This window comes from Papio anubis, chromosome 4 (assembly GCF_008728515.1).
Source record: "Papio anubis isolate 15944 chromosome 4, Panubis1.0, whole genome shotgun sequence".
Classification (NCBI taxonomy): domain Eukaryota; kingdom Metazoa; phylum Chordata; class Mammalia; order Primates; family Cercopithecidae; genus Papio; species Papio anubis.
Genome location: NC_044979.1, coordinates 51453630 through 51470475, shown reverse-complemented (window position 1 = coordinate 51470475; position 16846 = coordinate 51453630). Strand labels below are relative to the sequence as shown.

Below are 16846 nucleotides of genomic sequence, written 5' to 3'. Positions count from 1 at the left end.
CTTGTGACCTCATTTAACCTTAATTACTTCCATAAAGGCCCTATCTCCATATACAGTTATGCTGGGGTTTAGGACTTCAGTGTATGAATCGGAAGAAGGGGCACATAAACATTTAGTCCATAACAAAAATGTTTTAGATATTTTCAACTATTTTTTTCTAACTTTTTTCTTTTTCCCTTCCTCACTTGGCTCTGAAACTCCAATTACACATATGTTAAGACTGCTTGATGTGTCCCATGGGTCCTAAGACTCTAATACTTTTTTAAGTTTGTTTGTAAATCTTGGTCCTTTATTTTGAATTATGTTTATGGTTATATCTTCTAGCCTCACTGATTTTTTTTTTTTCTCCTCAGGCTTAAATCTGCATGTAGTCCTATTTGGTGAAATAATTTCAGATACTGCATTTCTCATATGTGGAGGTTCCATTTGTTTCTTCTTTATACTGTCCATTTCTCTAATTATGTTTATGCTATTTTTAAAATATTTGAGCACATTTATAACAGAAGTGTTTTAAAATTCCTACTCTGCTTATACTACTGATTCTTCAGCTTCTCTGTTTCTACCAGTTATGGTCATTTTCCTGCTTCTTCTCATGTCCACTCATTTTAATTGGAGGCTGAATATGTGATATTACATTGTTAAGTGACAGATTTTGTTGTAATCCTTTAAAGAGTTCTGGACTCAACTTAGTAAGAATGGTAAACTATATATTGATTCCCATTTTTTGCGTGTGTGCAGCTGTCTGGAAATTGCCAGGTAGAAAGTTGGGGTGATTTTAGCGTTCAATTTGTTTTGCTTTATCTGGGATCACAGTTCTATATTGTCTGTTGCCCAATGTCTGAAAACAGGTGTTTCATACATTTTACTTACTATTCTAGTTTATAACGGGAGGACATCTAAGGTAGCAGTTACCTTTCCACGTATGGAAGTAAAAGTCAATTAAATGACCTTTTTTCTTTCTTTTCAAAATTTACGTGATTTTAGATCCAACACAACTAATCCCTAATTTATTATGCTGAGTGATAAGAAACTGGTTTTCTCCATTTTCAAAAAACATCACCTGCTGGACATGGTAGTGCTTCTGTAGGCCCAGCTACTCAGGAGGCCATGGCAGGACAGTCACTTGAGGCCCGGAGTTCAAGGCTGCAGTGTGCAATGACTGTGCCTGTGAATAGTCACTGCACTTTGGCCTGGGCAACACAGTGAGACTCCATTTCAAAAACAAACAAACAAACAAACAAACATACAAAAAACCGAAAAGCATAATTTTTCAGAAAAGAGTGAACACTTTGATGTTGTAGGTGTGACATGTTGGAAAAGATCCACGCAGGCAAGCTTAGGGTTAGACAAATGAGATAAGGAGAATGAAGTGGTAGGATAGCATAGACAAGACAAAAAATTGTGTCAACACTGAAAAATTGGTGCCTCTGTGAAGTTTTGTGATATAAATAGAAGACAGATATTGATTTTACCTACCTTATGCTGGAATAATTACTTATACTATTTTAAATATATATATATATATATATATTTTTTTTTTTGAGACTGAGTGTCTTTCTGTCGCCCAGGCTGGAGTGCAGTGGCCGGATCTCAGCTCACTGCAAGCTCCGCCTCCCGGGTTCACACCATTCTCCTGCCTCAGCCTCCCGAGTAGCTGGGACCACAGGCGTCCGCCAACTCGCCCGGCTAGTTTTTTTTATTTTTTAGTAGAGATGGAGTTTCACCGTGTTAGCCGGGATGGTCTCGATCTCCTGACCTCGTGATCCTCCCGTCTCGGCCTCCCAAAGTGCTGGGATTACAGGCTTGAGCCACCGTGCCCGGCCTATTTTAAATATTTTTAAAGTGTATAACTAAAGGTTAGATTATGTGAGCTATGGCTTAATAGCAACAACAGGGATTTATATATGTTTACATAAAACTTTGCAATAACAATTTTTCTTTAGGAATATCTTTTCTATGCAAAATGCCATAGATGATTCAAATATCCAAAGAAAACTAGCAATGCTCCTGGTTCCCCTCTTAGTGTGAATGGTAGGAAATATAATCTTGTTTTATTCGACTGAATTTTTATCTAAACATTAGCAACACTAAGAGATCTCAAGATTGAGTAATCAGCACAAGGAAACCCCAACTAGCCTAGGTCATGATGCATATCAAGTGTGTCTTTCTGGTTGTCCAAGTCTAAAACTGGTTGTAGTTGCAGGTTAGGTTGGTCAGTAAAAGAAGATCTATTTCATTGTCTAGTATCTTAAAGGATAAGTATGGAAAGAGAGATCAGAGGGAGGTATAATTAAAGGTATAAATATGGGTCCCCTCTGTCACACTGTAAGATGAGACCCTCTCCATAATTACAGGACTCTTTGAGAGAAAGGAGATGAGAATGTTTAAGAAAAACTTCCCATTGATTTTTTTGGAAGCTCAGTGAACAGAAAACCGTGATTGTTTAAGTACAGTAAACTGAGTCCTTCCCAGTAAACTGAGTCCAAACAAAGTTAAAACAGGACTTCTTCTACACCCCCACCTCCCAGTAATGATTACCATCAGAAGACACCTCTTTACCCAACTTAGACATCAGGGTTTCAAAGGGCTTCCATAAGTGAGTTTTACATTTGCTTTCTTTTATTCCAAAAACTGAGACTTTCATATTTGTAAGAAATCACCAATAACTACTAGAACTAATAAGTAAGATTGGCAAAGTCAAAGGACACAAAATCAAAATACAAGTATCAATTGCATTTCTCTGTTTTAAAAATCAACAATTATAAAGTAAAATGAAAAATAACATATAGAATAGCATCAAAATATATAAAACAGTGATAAATTTAATAAAACATTTGTTAGAACTGCATGCTAAAAACTATAAAGCATTTATAAGAGAAAATGTAAAAGTCCTAAATAAATAGACTGATATAGCATGTGGATCAGAAGACTCAATATTAAACTGTGAATTCATCACATATTGATCTGTAGTTTCAATGCAATCCTCATCAAAATCCCAGGAGTCAATTATTGTAGGAACGAAATTCTGAAATATATATTGAAATGCAAACGACCTATGGTAACCAAAATTACTTTGATAAAGAACAAAATAGGACTTTGAGTACTGTGACGAAAACCCTGTTGTACTGATGTAAACATAGACATTCAGAAAAATGGAACCAAACAGAGTCCAGAAATAGTCTTACTTATAGATAACGAAATGATTTTCAACAAAAGTTCCCAAGAAGTCAATAGGCAGAGAATAATTTTTTGGAGCCATGTGTTCTAAAAGAAATGAACGTTGAGATAACTCACAACATATATGAAAATTAACACAAACCTAGTAAAATTTCTAAAATAAAATGTGAGAGGAAATGCTTCTGACTTTGGGTTAGGCAATAATTTTTAGGTCAAAAAAAGTATAAATTATTTATAACTTTGATACATTGAATTTGATCAGGATTTAACATTTTTTTCCTTTGGAAGGCGCTGTTAAGAAAACAAAAAGCCAAGCCACATTCTAGGGGAAAATATCTTCAAAACATGCAACTAAGGAAGTACTCTGAACCCAGAATATGCAAAGATTCCCTGGGACTCAGTAAGAGAACAAGAAATACAATAAAAACAGAGGGCAATCCTTTAGACAAACACAAAACCAAAAAAGTTATACGGATGGCATCTAAGCCTGGGAAAATGTGGTCAGCATCTGCTATGGTCTGAATGGTTTTATCTCCCCAAATACGTATGTTGAAACCTACTCACCAATGTGATGGGGTTAGGAAGTGGGTTCTCTCGGAGGTGATAAGGTCAGGGAAAGAAAGTCCTCATGAATGAGATTAGTGCACTTACAAAAGAGGCTCAGACAGCTTCCCTATCCTTTTCTAACATGTGAGGACACAGTCAGAAGGCACAGTCTATGAACCAGGAAACAGGCCCTCGCCAGATACTGAATCTTCCAGTACCTTGATGTTAGACTTGCCAGCATCCAAAACTGTGAGAAATAAATTTCTGTTGTGTATAAGTTGCCCCGTCTGTGGTATTTTGTAGCGGCCCAAATGAACTAAGAAAGCAACATTAGTCTAGTGGAAGCTAAAACCCCAGTAAAAAAACTAGTACACACCCAATGGAATGACTAAAATTAACCGACAATATCATGGATTGGCAAAAATGTAGAGCAACTGGAACTATCACACATTGTTGATGGAAATGCAAAATGGCATATTCATTTTGGAATATAGCACTGCAGTTTCTGTAAAGTTAAACAACATTTACCAAATAATTGAGCAATTCCACTCTTACATATTTGCACAAGAGAAGGAACACATATGTCTTCAAAAGAGATATATCCATGTAAATAACTGTAACTTTATTCATAATAATCCAACTTGTTTCCCAACTGCGGAATGGATAAAAAATCGTGGTATATATCTACACAATTGAATACAAATTAAGCAATTTAAAAGGAAATGGACTACCGATATATGCAACAACATGGAAGAATCTTAATTACGCTGACAATCAAATAATGCATACTATATAATTCTAGTTGTTGCCAGGACCCAGGGAGTGAAGGTAGCAGATAAACTGCAAAAGTACATATGGAAAAATGGGGATGATGGAAATATTCTATATCTTAATTGTAACGCTGGTCATATGAATGTAAACATTTGTCAAATGTCATAGAATTTTATGTTTAAAATTGGTGACTTTTACTGCATATAAGTTATAGCTCAATAAAGCTGACCAAAAACAAAAACCAAGGAAATATACAATATTTATTCCCTCCCAAAATGAGCAGTGTGATTCACAAGTAAATGGAATAGGCTGGGCGCAGTGGCTCATGCCTGTAATCCCAGCACTTTGGGAAGCTGAGGCGGGCCGATCATTTGAGGTCAGGAGTTCGAGACCAGCCTGACCAACATGGTGAAACCCTGTCTTTACCAAAAATATAAATAAATAAATAAATAAATAAATAGCCAGATGTGGTGGCTACTAGTTCCAGCTATTAGGGAGGCTGAGGCAGAAGAATTGCTTGAACCCAGAAGGCGGAGGTGGCAGTGAGCCGAGATCACGCGACTGCACTCCAGCCTGGGTGACAGAGCGAGACTCCGTCTCAAAAAAACAAAACAAAACACAACACAACAAGTAAATGGGATAAATGGATCCTAATACACCATTAGCTTAAGTTCTGTTTCACTACAAATAAATGAAGACCTCTTTCTGGTTACTGTCTTACTACATACTTCATTAGAAATACGTAGAGAGGCAAGCAGACTAGTTTATTTAACTCTGGGCTGGTGGGGGAGGGGCAGTGACTAAACAATATTTAGCATACAGTAAGCACTTCTAATAAATGCTTGTGAATAAAAATTTAAATAGAAATGAACTAAACACTTTTTTTAAAGGCCTAGGTACGTTATATGCTCTTACCTAAAGTATTTAGAGAAACACACGCATAAGATATTAGCTGGTTCGCATATTTCATTGTGTAGACCTACCATGCCATTATTTCACGATATAAATAAATTAAGAAAAAGTTTTGTGGAACATATTTGAATGACCAACTTTTAATTCATGATGTAGATATTTCATCTGTTTATTCATTAAATCTTCATTTTTAACAATAAACAATTTGCAAAGTCTCTGTATTTTTATCTTTCAGTTATAATTCTAAAAGCATGAACTAAATTTTTCCACATTAACTGCTTTATACACTCTACACAGGAAAATTCAGACAGAGTTCTTCTGATGTCTGAATAATAAGATATTGACATATTCTTCTGGAGAATTTTATTCTAAATATTAATTACAAAAATGTGTAAAAATTTTGTTTACTGATTATACGTCTAAGAGATTCCAGATTAAACATCTAGACAGAATACAATTAGCCAGGAATTTTAAAATAGCAATACAAATGTTTTGTAAACTAATACAGCAAAGCTTCTTGACATAAAATGATAAAGTAACTAAAAACTTTGAAATTAATTTGCAAAATAAGTAATAAACTTACAGTTTGTCGCCATATGAAATTGAGAAGAAAGTGCCTGAGTAACTGAATTCCAAAATGTGTAGAAAATTTCAGGTTGTCCATCCTGTGAACAACAACAAACAAAAATTTTTAAAACAGAAAAAAACAAAAAACCCTATTTCATTTATTTTAAGAAATCATAATGGGTAACATGTAACCTTGAAAATTTATTTAAAATTTAAATAAAAAATTTAGACATCTAACCATCAAACAATATAATTATTAATTAAATGGAAATATAAAGATGATTCAAATTATGTCTCATGTTCAAGAAGTCAGTCATTATTCTTCTCTGCCATGTAATAGCTGGTATAACCTTGGGCATGTTGCTTAGCCATTCGGGGCCTTTGTTCTTCATATGAAAAATGGTGATAACATTGCAAGATAATTATGAGGATTAAACAAATTAATAAAAGTCTTGGGACAATGCCGCCTGACATATAATAAACTCTCAATGAATGCTAGCTATTATTATTACAATTATTACTGTCATCGTCATTTTTTTTAATACAGAGGGCAATTTGTGTGACTATAACAAAATGATAGACAAAAACATGCTTACATCAAGGATAACTAACAAGAAACAATTCACTATTACAAAAGAGAATGGCTGAAGCCTAGATATAGTTTTTTAAAAACTCACAGGAATTACTACTACTCAGTTTAGCACGATACTTTCATTCAACTTGGAATATATGTTTTAAAAAGCAAGCCCTATAAAGAAAAGGCAAATACTAATTAAAGTATCATTTGTTAAAGAAAGACAAAGAACTTTAACACTGTTAAAATAGAATTACACTCTTAGAAATTTTGCCAAATACTTTAAGATACATCTATATGTGTGGTATACAATATAACACTGCCAATATTCTACTATTTTTGCAGCCAAAAATGCCAACTTCATATGGTTCAAAGTAATATTTTAAGGCTGGGCACAGTGGCTCACGCCTGTAATCCCAGCACTTTGGGAGGCCGAGGCGGGTGGATCACCTGAGGTCAGGAGTTTGAGACCAGCCTGGTCAACATGGTGAAACCCTGTCTCTACGAAAAATACAAAAATTAGCCAGGTATGGTGGCTCATGCCTGTACTCCCAGCTACTGGGAGACTGAGGCAGAAGAATCGCTTAAATCCAGGAGGCTGAGGTTGCAGTGAGCTGACATTGCGCCACTGCACTTCAGCTTGGGCAATAGAGCAAGACTCGGTCTCAAAAACAAAAACAAAAACAAAGAGTATAAATAAAATAAAATATGTCTAATGTTAAAATATTGCTATAGTCCCCAAAATAAAATTATAATTTTGGACAAGTGAACAAAATAACCAGTGAAAAATACTGATTTGTGACTTTTATTCCTGTGTACACTTTCATTTTATTAATTGTTCCTTTTTAAAATGAGTCTTATGATTGTGAATTTACTCAAGAACTGTTTATCATAAACAAGGCAAATCAAATCACCATTGATTTCTTATGCAACGATCAGAAAACACATTCAGATTCCTAAGATTTTATGTATTATGTCTTGCATATCTTAAAGTAGATGCTTTTCATCATGTTAAAGAAGTATAATATACTACATTAACAGAATGAAGGACTAAAACCACATGGTCGTCTCAATTAATGCAGAAAAAGCATTCAACAAAATTTAACACCATCTGATGATAAAAATACTTAACAAACTAGGACTGGAAGGAAATTACATCAACATAATTTGACCACATAAGAAAAATCTACAGCTAACATCCTACTCCATGGTGCAAAACAGAAAGCTTTCCCTCTAAGATCAGGAACAAGGCCAGGATACCCACTCTTACCACTTCTATACAATATAGTACTAGGAGTCCTGCCAGAAGGACCAAGCAAGAAAAAGAAATAAAAAGCATCCAAATTGGAATGGAAGAAGTAAAATTATATCTGTTTTTAGATGATATGATCTTGTATGTAGATAATCCTAGACTCCTCAAAAAGGCCTGTTAAAATAATAACTGAATTCAGCCAAGTTGTAGGCTACAAAATCAACACATAAAAATTAGTGTATTTCTACAAACTAACAATGAAGTATCCAGAAAAAAATGAAGAAAACTACCCTATTTTTATAACAGTATCCAAAAGAATACTTAGGAATAAACTTATTCAAGAAGGTAAAAAGCTTGTATACTGAAAACCACACAATATTGTTGAAAGAAATTAAAGAAGACCCAAGTAAATGGAAAGCATCCTGTGTTATGGATTGCAAGACCTAATATTGTTAAAATGTCCATACTCCCCAAATGATCTGCAGATTCTCAAAATCTCAATGGCATTTTTGCAGAAATAAAAAAAAAAAACTAAAATTTATAATCTCCAGGGATCCCAAATATCCAAATATCTTTCTTGAGGAAAAACAAACAAACAAAGCCAGAGGCCTCAGACTTCCTGACTTCCAAGACATATTACAGAGCCAGGTGCAGTGGAACATACCTGTAGTCTCAGCTACTTGGAGGATGAGGTGGGAGAACTGCTTGCACCTGGGCATTTGCAGCCAGCCTGGGCAACAAAGGCAGATCTTATCTCTAAAAACCAAAATAAAATCCATCCAAATAGAAAAAAAAACCCATATTACCAAGCTTCAGTAATCAAAACAGTATGGTACCAGCATACAGACAGACATATGGATCAATGGAGTAGAGAGACAAAAAAATAAAATAAAATAAACCATCAAGTATACGGTCATACAGTCTTCAACAAGGGTGCCAAGGCTACACAATAGGAAAAGGACAGTCTCTTCAATAAATGCTGCTGGGAAAACTGGATACACACATGCAAAAGAATAAACTTGAACCTTTACCTGATGCCATATATAAAAACTAACTGAAAATGGATTAAGTACCTAAATCTAAGACCTGAAATTATAACTCCTAGAAAAAAACATAGAAGGAAAGCTCTATGACACTGGATTTGGCAATACTTCTTGTATAGGATACCATAAACACAGGTAAAATAGACAAAGTGGAAAAAGCAGAAATAGACAAACTGGACTACACGTAACTTGAAAATTTCTGTATAGCAAAGGAAACAACCAATAGAGTAAAAAGGCAACCTACAGAATGGGGGAAAACATTTGCTAACCATATATCTAATAAGGAGTTAATATTCAGAATATATAAATGGCTCTGACAATTCAACAATAAAAAAACAAGTATCATGATTAAAAAAGAGGCAAAGGACTTGAGTAGACACTTCTCCAAAGCAAATAAATAAATGGCAGGCCAACAAGCACATGAAAAGATGCTCAGTATCACTAATCATCATGTCAATGCATATCAAAACCATACTGAGATGTCATCTCACATCCATTAGGATGGCTACTATAAAAAACTAGTAAATAAAAAGTGTCAGCGAGGATGTGGAGAAACTGGAAACGTTGTACACTGTTGGTAGAAATGTAAAATAGTGTAGCCACTATGGAAAACATTAGGGAGGTTACTCAAAATTATCGTATGATCCAGCAATTCCACTTCTGGGTATTTAAGTAAAAGAGCTGAAAGCAGGATCTTGAAGATTTATTTGAATACTCATGTTCACTGCAGCATTACTCGTAAGAGCCAAGAGGTGGTAACAACCCAAATGTCTATTAAAGAATGAATGGATAAAGAAAATGTAGTATATTCAATCAGGCATTTCTGAATGATGGGAATGTGCCTGAGAAATGCCTCATTAGGCAATTCTGTCATTGTGCAAAAATCACAGAATGTACTTATACAAACCTAGATGAGATAATCTACTACACACATAGGTGTTATGTGATAGCCTATCACTCCTGGGCTACAAATTTGTACATGTTATTGTAATGAATACTGTAGGTAATTGTAACACAATAGTACATTTGTGTATCTAAACATCAAAAAGACACAGCAAATATACGGTATTACAGTCTTATGAGGCCACAGTTGTATGTGCAGCCTGTCATTGACTGAAATGTCATTATGTGGTGCACGACTGTACTTACAGTAGAACACCATTCAGCCTTAAAAAAAGGAAATCCTATCATATGCTAAAACATGAATGAACCTTGAAGATGTTACACTAAGTGAAACAAGCCAGTCACAAAAAGATAAATACTGCAAGATTCTACTTATACGAAGCATCTAAAATGGTCAAACTCTTAGAAGCAGAAAGAATAATGGTAATTGCCAAGAGACTGGGGACAGGGGAAATGGATTAGTTACATCCCTTATTTTAAAAAGTTACTCTAACACATATTTTAGTACAATTATCATAGCCTGAGATTCTTTCCCCCATAAAACTCTTAAGAAATTTCACTAGTTAAAACAATAATAAAAACATTTTTAAGGAAACTTTTTGGAAACAGAAAAAAAAATTTATTTTATTTTTATTATTTTATTATGTTTCTATTATTATTTTTTTGTATGATGGAGTCTCGCTCTGTCGCCCAGGCTGGAATGCAGTGGTATGATCTTGGCTCACTGCAACCTCCATCTCCCAGGCTCAAGCGATACTCCTGCCTCAGCCTCCTGAGTATCTGGGACTACAGGCATGTGCCACCACTGAAACGCCAGCTTTTTTTAGGTCTGAGCCTGCACGCCTTTGGACTGGGACTACACCATTGGCTTTCCTGGCTTTCCAGCTTGCCGACTACAGAGCTACAGATCTATAGACTTGTCTCCATAATCCCATTGGCCAATTCCTTATTTTCTATATACAAATATATAACATTTCCTGTTGGTTTTTTTCTCTGAAGAACCCTGATACCCTAATACAGTTGTTGAATAAATCAATCAATCCCAAGGACTTGTCTAAATTAAGAGCTAGAGGCAGCTACTAAAGATATGTACTAAGAAGGACATGTAGCTGTTGGAACAAGAAAGGATGTGAAAAGTCCTTGGGAGAGATAAAGAGAGATAAAGTAGATTCAGAGGGAATGGGAAAGTATATAGGAGAATAATAAAAAAGTGGATTTGGGGCTACGATAGTATGTTAAAGCAATGATTTTCTATATCTGTATACCCATCTGTTTATACAGATACGTATATGCTGTGTGTGTATGATGTATCCCTATATATACACATATAATAGTATATCTACATATACTATACTATATAATAGTATATCCTTATCTCCTACCAAATATAAAAAGATAGAATGTTAATTTTAATTATCAAAGGATAGTTAGAAATGTTATTGCCATGTGCAGTGCCTCGTACCTGTAATTCCAACACTTTGGGAGGCCAAGGTGAGAGGATCGCTTGAGGCCAGGAGTTTAAGACCAGCCTGGGCAACATAGTGAGACCCCGTTTCTACACAAAATTTTTAAAAATTAGCTGAGTGTGGGAGCATGTGACTGTGGTCAAAGTTACTTGGAAGGCTGAGGAAGGAGACTGCTTTAGCCCAGGAGTTCAAGGCTGCAGTGAGCCAGGATCGCACCACTGCACTCCAGCCTGGATTACAGAATAAGACCCCGTCTTTAAGAAAACAAAAACAAAATTTTATTGTCAAAACTGTATCACATAAATATAATTTCCTGCATAAAGAAAATATGAAGCTATATAAAAATCATTTTGCTTGTTTCAAGTAAGCTCAGCCTGTTACATATTTGCTTCTAAACATTTTGAAACAAAATTAATTGAACCACATTTTAAATAATTCAAGTAGATTTGAATTGGAAGGATATTTGACAATGATCTATTTATAACTGACTCCCAGTATGTCTTAAATGGAATCATGTTATCAGATCAATTCAGGGAAACATTTGCAATTTAAAGTATCTTTCTGGCCTTGTTTCTTGGTTATAAATACAAACAGCATAATTCTAACTTTAAGAAACAATGAAATTTGGACTTTTGCCTGAGACCAACGTAAGCTGATAAAAAAAACCAGACAGACACATATTATTACATATAAATAGAACAAAAGTAAAATATACTAAAATATCAGAACTTTTAAAGATAAATCTATTATTTAGAATTACGGCTTGGCCTTTATTTCAGTCACTGATTTCAACATAATTAAATGTATATAGAGAAACTTAGAATAATTAATACTTAAACAAAATAGCTTTCAAAGCATATAATCTTTAGTTTTTCTCTTTATAACACAAAATTGATCATGGATTTCCTGGCTCAAATATATTTGACAGTTTCTTGCTGCACATAGAATAAGGCCAAACTTTCATGCTAACCTTCTTGCGATGGGTATAGTGAACAGAGTACGGGCTTTGAAGTCAAATAACCTTGACTTAAATCCAAGGTCTACCACTTCTGCTGTGACTTTGGAAAGGTGACTTCATCTTTCTGAGCTTTTGATTTCCTCATGTAAATAGCAGGAATAATATTTTCATGGGATTTATTTTTTTATGAAGAATCAGGATCTCTTGAGCTAGATCTTTTTTTGTTTGTTTGTTTGAGATGGAGTCTTGCTCTGTTGCCCAGGCCAGAGTGCAGTGGCGCGATCTTGGTTCACTGCAACCTCCGCCTTCTGGGTTCCAGCGATTCTCCTGTCCAGGCCTCCCGAGTAGTTGGGACTATAGGTGCGTGCCACCACACCCAGCTAACAGTACACAGAAGTGTGAAAAAGAGTTTTTTTTATCCTCTGAACAAAATGTGAGCATTCAGGAAAGAGGGAAGACATAAGAATGGAAAGGAAGACAAGGATCAGATCAAGGTATGTCTACATTCATCATACAGATATGATAGTGAACTGCTTGAGAGTTTTAATAAGAGAATACCATGATAAAGCTGTGCTTTAAGAAAATCACTCTGTGCCGGGTGCAATGGCTCAGGCCTGTAATCCCAGCACTTTGGGAGGCTGAGGTGGGCAGATCATGAGGTCAGGAGATCGAGACCATCCTGACTAACACGATGAAACCCCGTCTCTACTAAAAATACAAAAAAATTAGCTGGGCACGGTGGCAGGCGCCTGTAGTCCCAGCTACTCGGGAAGCTAAGGCAGGAGAATGGCGTGAACCTGTGAGTTGGAGATGGCAGTGAGCCAAGATCGCGCCACTGCACTCCAACCTGGGTAACAGAGTGAGACACCATTTCAAAAAAAAAAAAAAAAAAAGAAACAAACAAAAAGAAAATCACTCTAATCACTCTGATAATAATGTGGAAGATGAATAGCGTGTGGGGTGGTATCAAGTCTGCAGGCAATAAAGATCAGTTAGGAATTTACTGAAAAAATCTAGGCAAAAGGGAACTTTCTATGGCCATAGTAGTAGGGTAAGAGTGGGCAGCAGGAAAACTGATACAACTTGATGGGTCAGAAGATGTACTTATGAATAACTAGGGCTAAATATATTTATGAAGAACTAGGAGGATGAAGATTATGCAACCAAAATAGAATTTAAGAAGGAGCAGCAGGTGGACAAAGAAAGATGTGCTCTTTTAGATTTATGCTTCTGGAACCTGTGGGGCATCCAAGTGGAGATGACCCTGCTTGCTCCTTTTTTTTTGAGATGGAGTCCCACTCTGTTACCCAGGCTTGAGTACAGTGGCACGATCTCGGCTCCCTGAAGCTTCCGCCTCCAGGGTTCAAATGACAAATGATTCCCGTGCCTCAGCCTCCTGAGCAGCTAGTATTACAGGTGTCTTCCACCACACCCAGATAATTTTTGTACTTTTAGTAGACATGGGGTTTCGCCATGTTGGCCAGGATGGTCTTGAACTCCTGACCTCACGTGATCTACCTGCCTAGGCCTCTGAAAGTGCTGGGATTACAGGCAGGAGCCAACGCACCTGGCCACTGACTGCTTTTCAGTAAGATTTATGTTAAAAAAAGAGATTTAACTGTTATCAGCATTTAGAGGTGGTAGAAACTATTAGCCTGTGTGAGCTTTTCCATATATTGCATGTGGCATGGGAAGAAAATAATGTTGAGGGTGGGTCGTAGGGAATAAATCATTTAAAAGTTGGTGGAATGATCAAGTGGGCTTCATCCCTGGGAGGCAAGGCTGGTTCAACATACACAAATCAATAAACATAATCCAGCATATAAACAGAACCAAAGACAAGAACCACATGATTATCTCAATAGATGCAGAAAAGGCCTTTGACAAAATTCAACAGCCCTTCATGCTAAAAACTCTCAATAAATTCGGTATTGATGGAACGTATCTCAAAATAGTAAGACCTATTTATGACAAACCCACAGCCAATATCATACTGAATGGGCAAAAACTGGAAAAATTCCCTTTGAAAACTGGCACAAGACATGGATGCCCTCTATCACCACTCCTATTCAACATAGTGTTGGAAGTTCTGGCTAGGGCAATCAGGCAAGAGAAAGAAATCAAGGGTATTCAGTTAGGAAAAGAAGAAGTCAAATTGTCCCTGTTTGCAGATGACATGATTGTATATTTAGAAAACCCCATCATCTCAACCCAAAATCTCCTTAGGCTGATAAGCAACTTCAGCAAAGTCTCAGGATACAAAATTAAGGTGCAAAAATCACAAGCATTCTTATACACCAGTAACAGACAAACAGAGAGCCAAATCAGGAATGAACTTCCATTCACAATTGCTTCAAAGAGAATAAAATACCTAGGAATCCAACTTACAAGGGATGTAAAGGATCTCTTCAAGGAGAACTACAAACCACTGCTCAGTGAAATAAAAGAGGACACAAACAAATGGAAGAACATACCATGCTCATGGATAGGAAGAATCAATATCATGAAAATGGCCATACTGCCCAAGGTAATTTATAGATTCAATGCCATTCCCATTAAGCTACCAATGAGTTTCTTCACAGAATTGGAAAAAACTGCTTTAAAGTTCATATGGAACCAAAAAAGAGCTCGCATTGCCAAGACAATCCTAAGTCAAAAGAACAATGCTGGAGGCATCACGCTACCTGACTTCAACTATACTACAAGGCTACAGTAACCAAAACAGCATGGTACTGGTACCAAAACAGAGATACAGACCAATGAAACAGAGCCCTCAGAAATAATACCACACATCTACAGCCATCTGATCTTTGACAAACCTGACAAAAACAAGAAATGGGAAAAGGATTCCCTATTTAATAAATGGTGCTGGGAAAATTGGCTAGCCATAAGTAGAAAGCTGAAACTGGATCCTTTCCTTACTCCTTATACGAAAATTAATTCAAGATGGATTAGAGACTTAAATGTTAGACCTAAAACCATAAAAACCCTAAAAGAAAACCTAGCTAATATCATTCAGGACATAGGCATGGGCAAGGACTTCATGACTAAAACACCAAAAGCAACGGCAACAAAAGCCAAAATTGACAAATGGGATCTCATTAAACTAAAGAGCTTCTGCACAGCAAAAGAAACTACCATCAGAGTGAACAGGCAACCTACAGAATGGGAGAAAATTTTTGCAATCTACTCATCTGACAAAGGGCTAATATCCAGAACCTACAAACAACTCAAACAAATTTATGAGAAAAAAACAACCCCATCAAAAAGTGGGCAAAGGATATGAACAGACATTTCTCAAAAGAAGACATTCATACAGCCAACAGATACATGAAAAAATGCTCGTCATCACTGGCCATCAGAGAAATGCAAATCAAAACCACAATGAGATGCCATCTCACACCAGTTAGAATGGCAATCATTAAAAAGTCAGGAAATAACAGGTGCTGGAGAGGATGTGGAGAAATAGGAACACTTTTACACTATTGGTGGGATTGTAAACTAGTTCAACCATTGTGGAAAACAGTATGGCGATTCCTCAAGGATCTAGAACTAGAAGTACCATACGATCCAGCCATTCCATTACTGGGTATATACCCAAAGGATTATAAATCATGCTGCTATAAAGACACATGCATACGTATGTTTATTGCGGCACTATTCACAATAGCAAAGACTTGGAATCAACCCAAATGTCCATCAGTGACAGACTGGATTAAGAAAATGTGGCACATATACACCATGGAATACTATGCACCCATAAAAAAAGATGAGTTTGTGTCCTTTGTAGGGACATGGATGCAGCTGGAAACCATCATTCTCAGCAAACTATCGCAAGAACAGAAAATCAAACACCGCATGTTCTCACTCACAGGTGGGAATTATCAATGAGATCACTCGGACTCTGGAAGGGGAACATCACACACCGGGGCCTATAGCGGGGAGGCATGGCATTGGGAGTTATACCTGATGTAAATGATGAGTTGATGGGTACTGACGAGTTGATGGGTGCAGCACACCAACATGGCGCAAGTATACATATGTAACAAACCTGCACCGTTGTGCACATGTACCCTAGAACTTAAAGTATAATAAAAAAACAAAAAACAAAAAACAAAACAAAACAAAAATAAAAGTTGGTGGAAGAAATGATTCGGAGTAGAGAGAGACAAGTGGGTGGAGATGATTATAAAATAAAGATTGAACATAAGTTAATAATCACTGAAACTGGATGGCAGGTACATAGGGATTCACTGTCCTACACTTGGGTTCTATAGTTTGGTATGTGTTTGAAATTTTATAAATATTTTAAAAGGGAGGGGAGGAACAGAAGGAGGAATCAATAAAGGAATTCTGAAGAGTGAGAATACCTGAGGGAGGAGAGATTTAAGAAGTGGTCAATCACCTCAGAGGAGTGAAGTAAACACGGTCTGAGAAGTGGGCAGAAGGATTTGGCAGCTGGGTCACTAAGGTGCACTGAGCAACAACTGTTTCAGTAGAGTGAAACCTTGACATCAAACGTGTGGGGCAAAAGAGAAGCAGGGAAGTAGAGATACCCGGTAGTTTGCTGAAACCCAAGTATGAGGGAAAAAAAGTGTTTAGAAGAAAATAAAGGACTCAGGTTTTTGTCATTTTAAAAAAAAATTTTAGATGGTAAAACACTGAAAAGAAGGAAGG

At 36.3% G+C, this 16846-nt stretch overlaps 1 protein-coding gene across 1 annotated transcript in view; it reads right to left on the bottom strand.

Annotated features, from left to right (window-relative positions):
• COG5 (component of oligomeric golgi complex 5) overlaps window positions 1–16846 on the bottom strand; it is a 363081-nt gene that overhangs the window by 104212 nt on the left and 242023 nt on the right. Inside the window, exon 11 of the mRNA XM_031665852.1 lies at window positions 5990–6071. Coding sequence (XP_031521712.1) covers window positions 5990–6071 — 82 coding nt within the window. The remainder of the gene's footprint in view (window positions 1–5989; window positions 6072–16846) is intronic.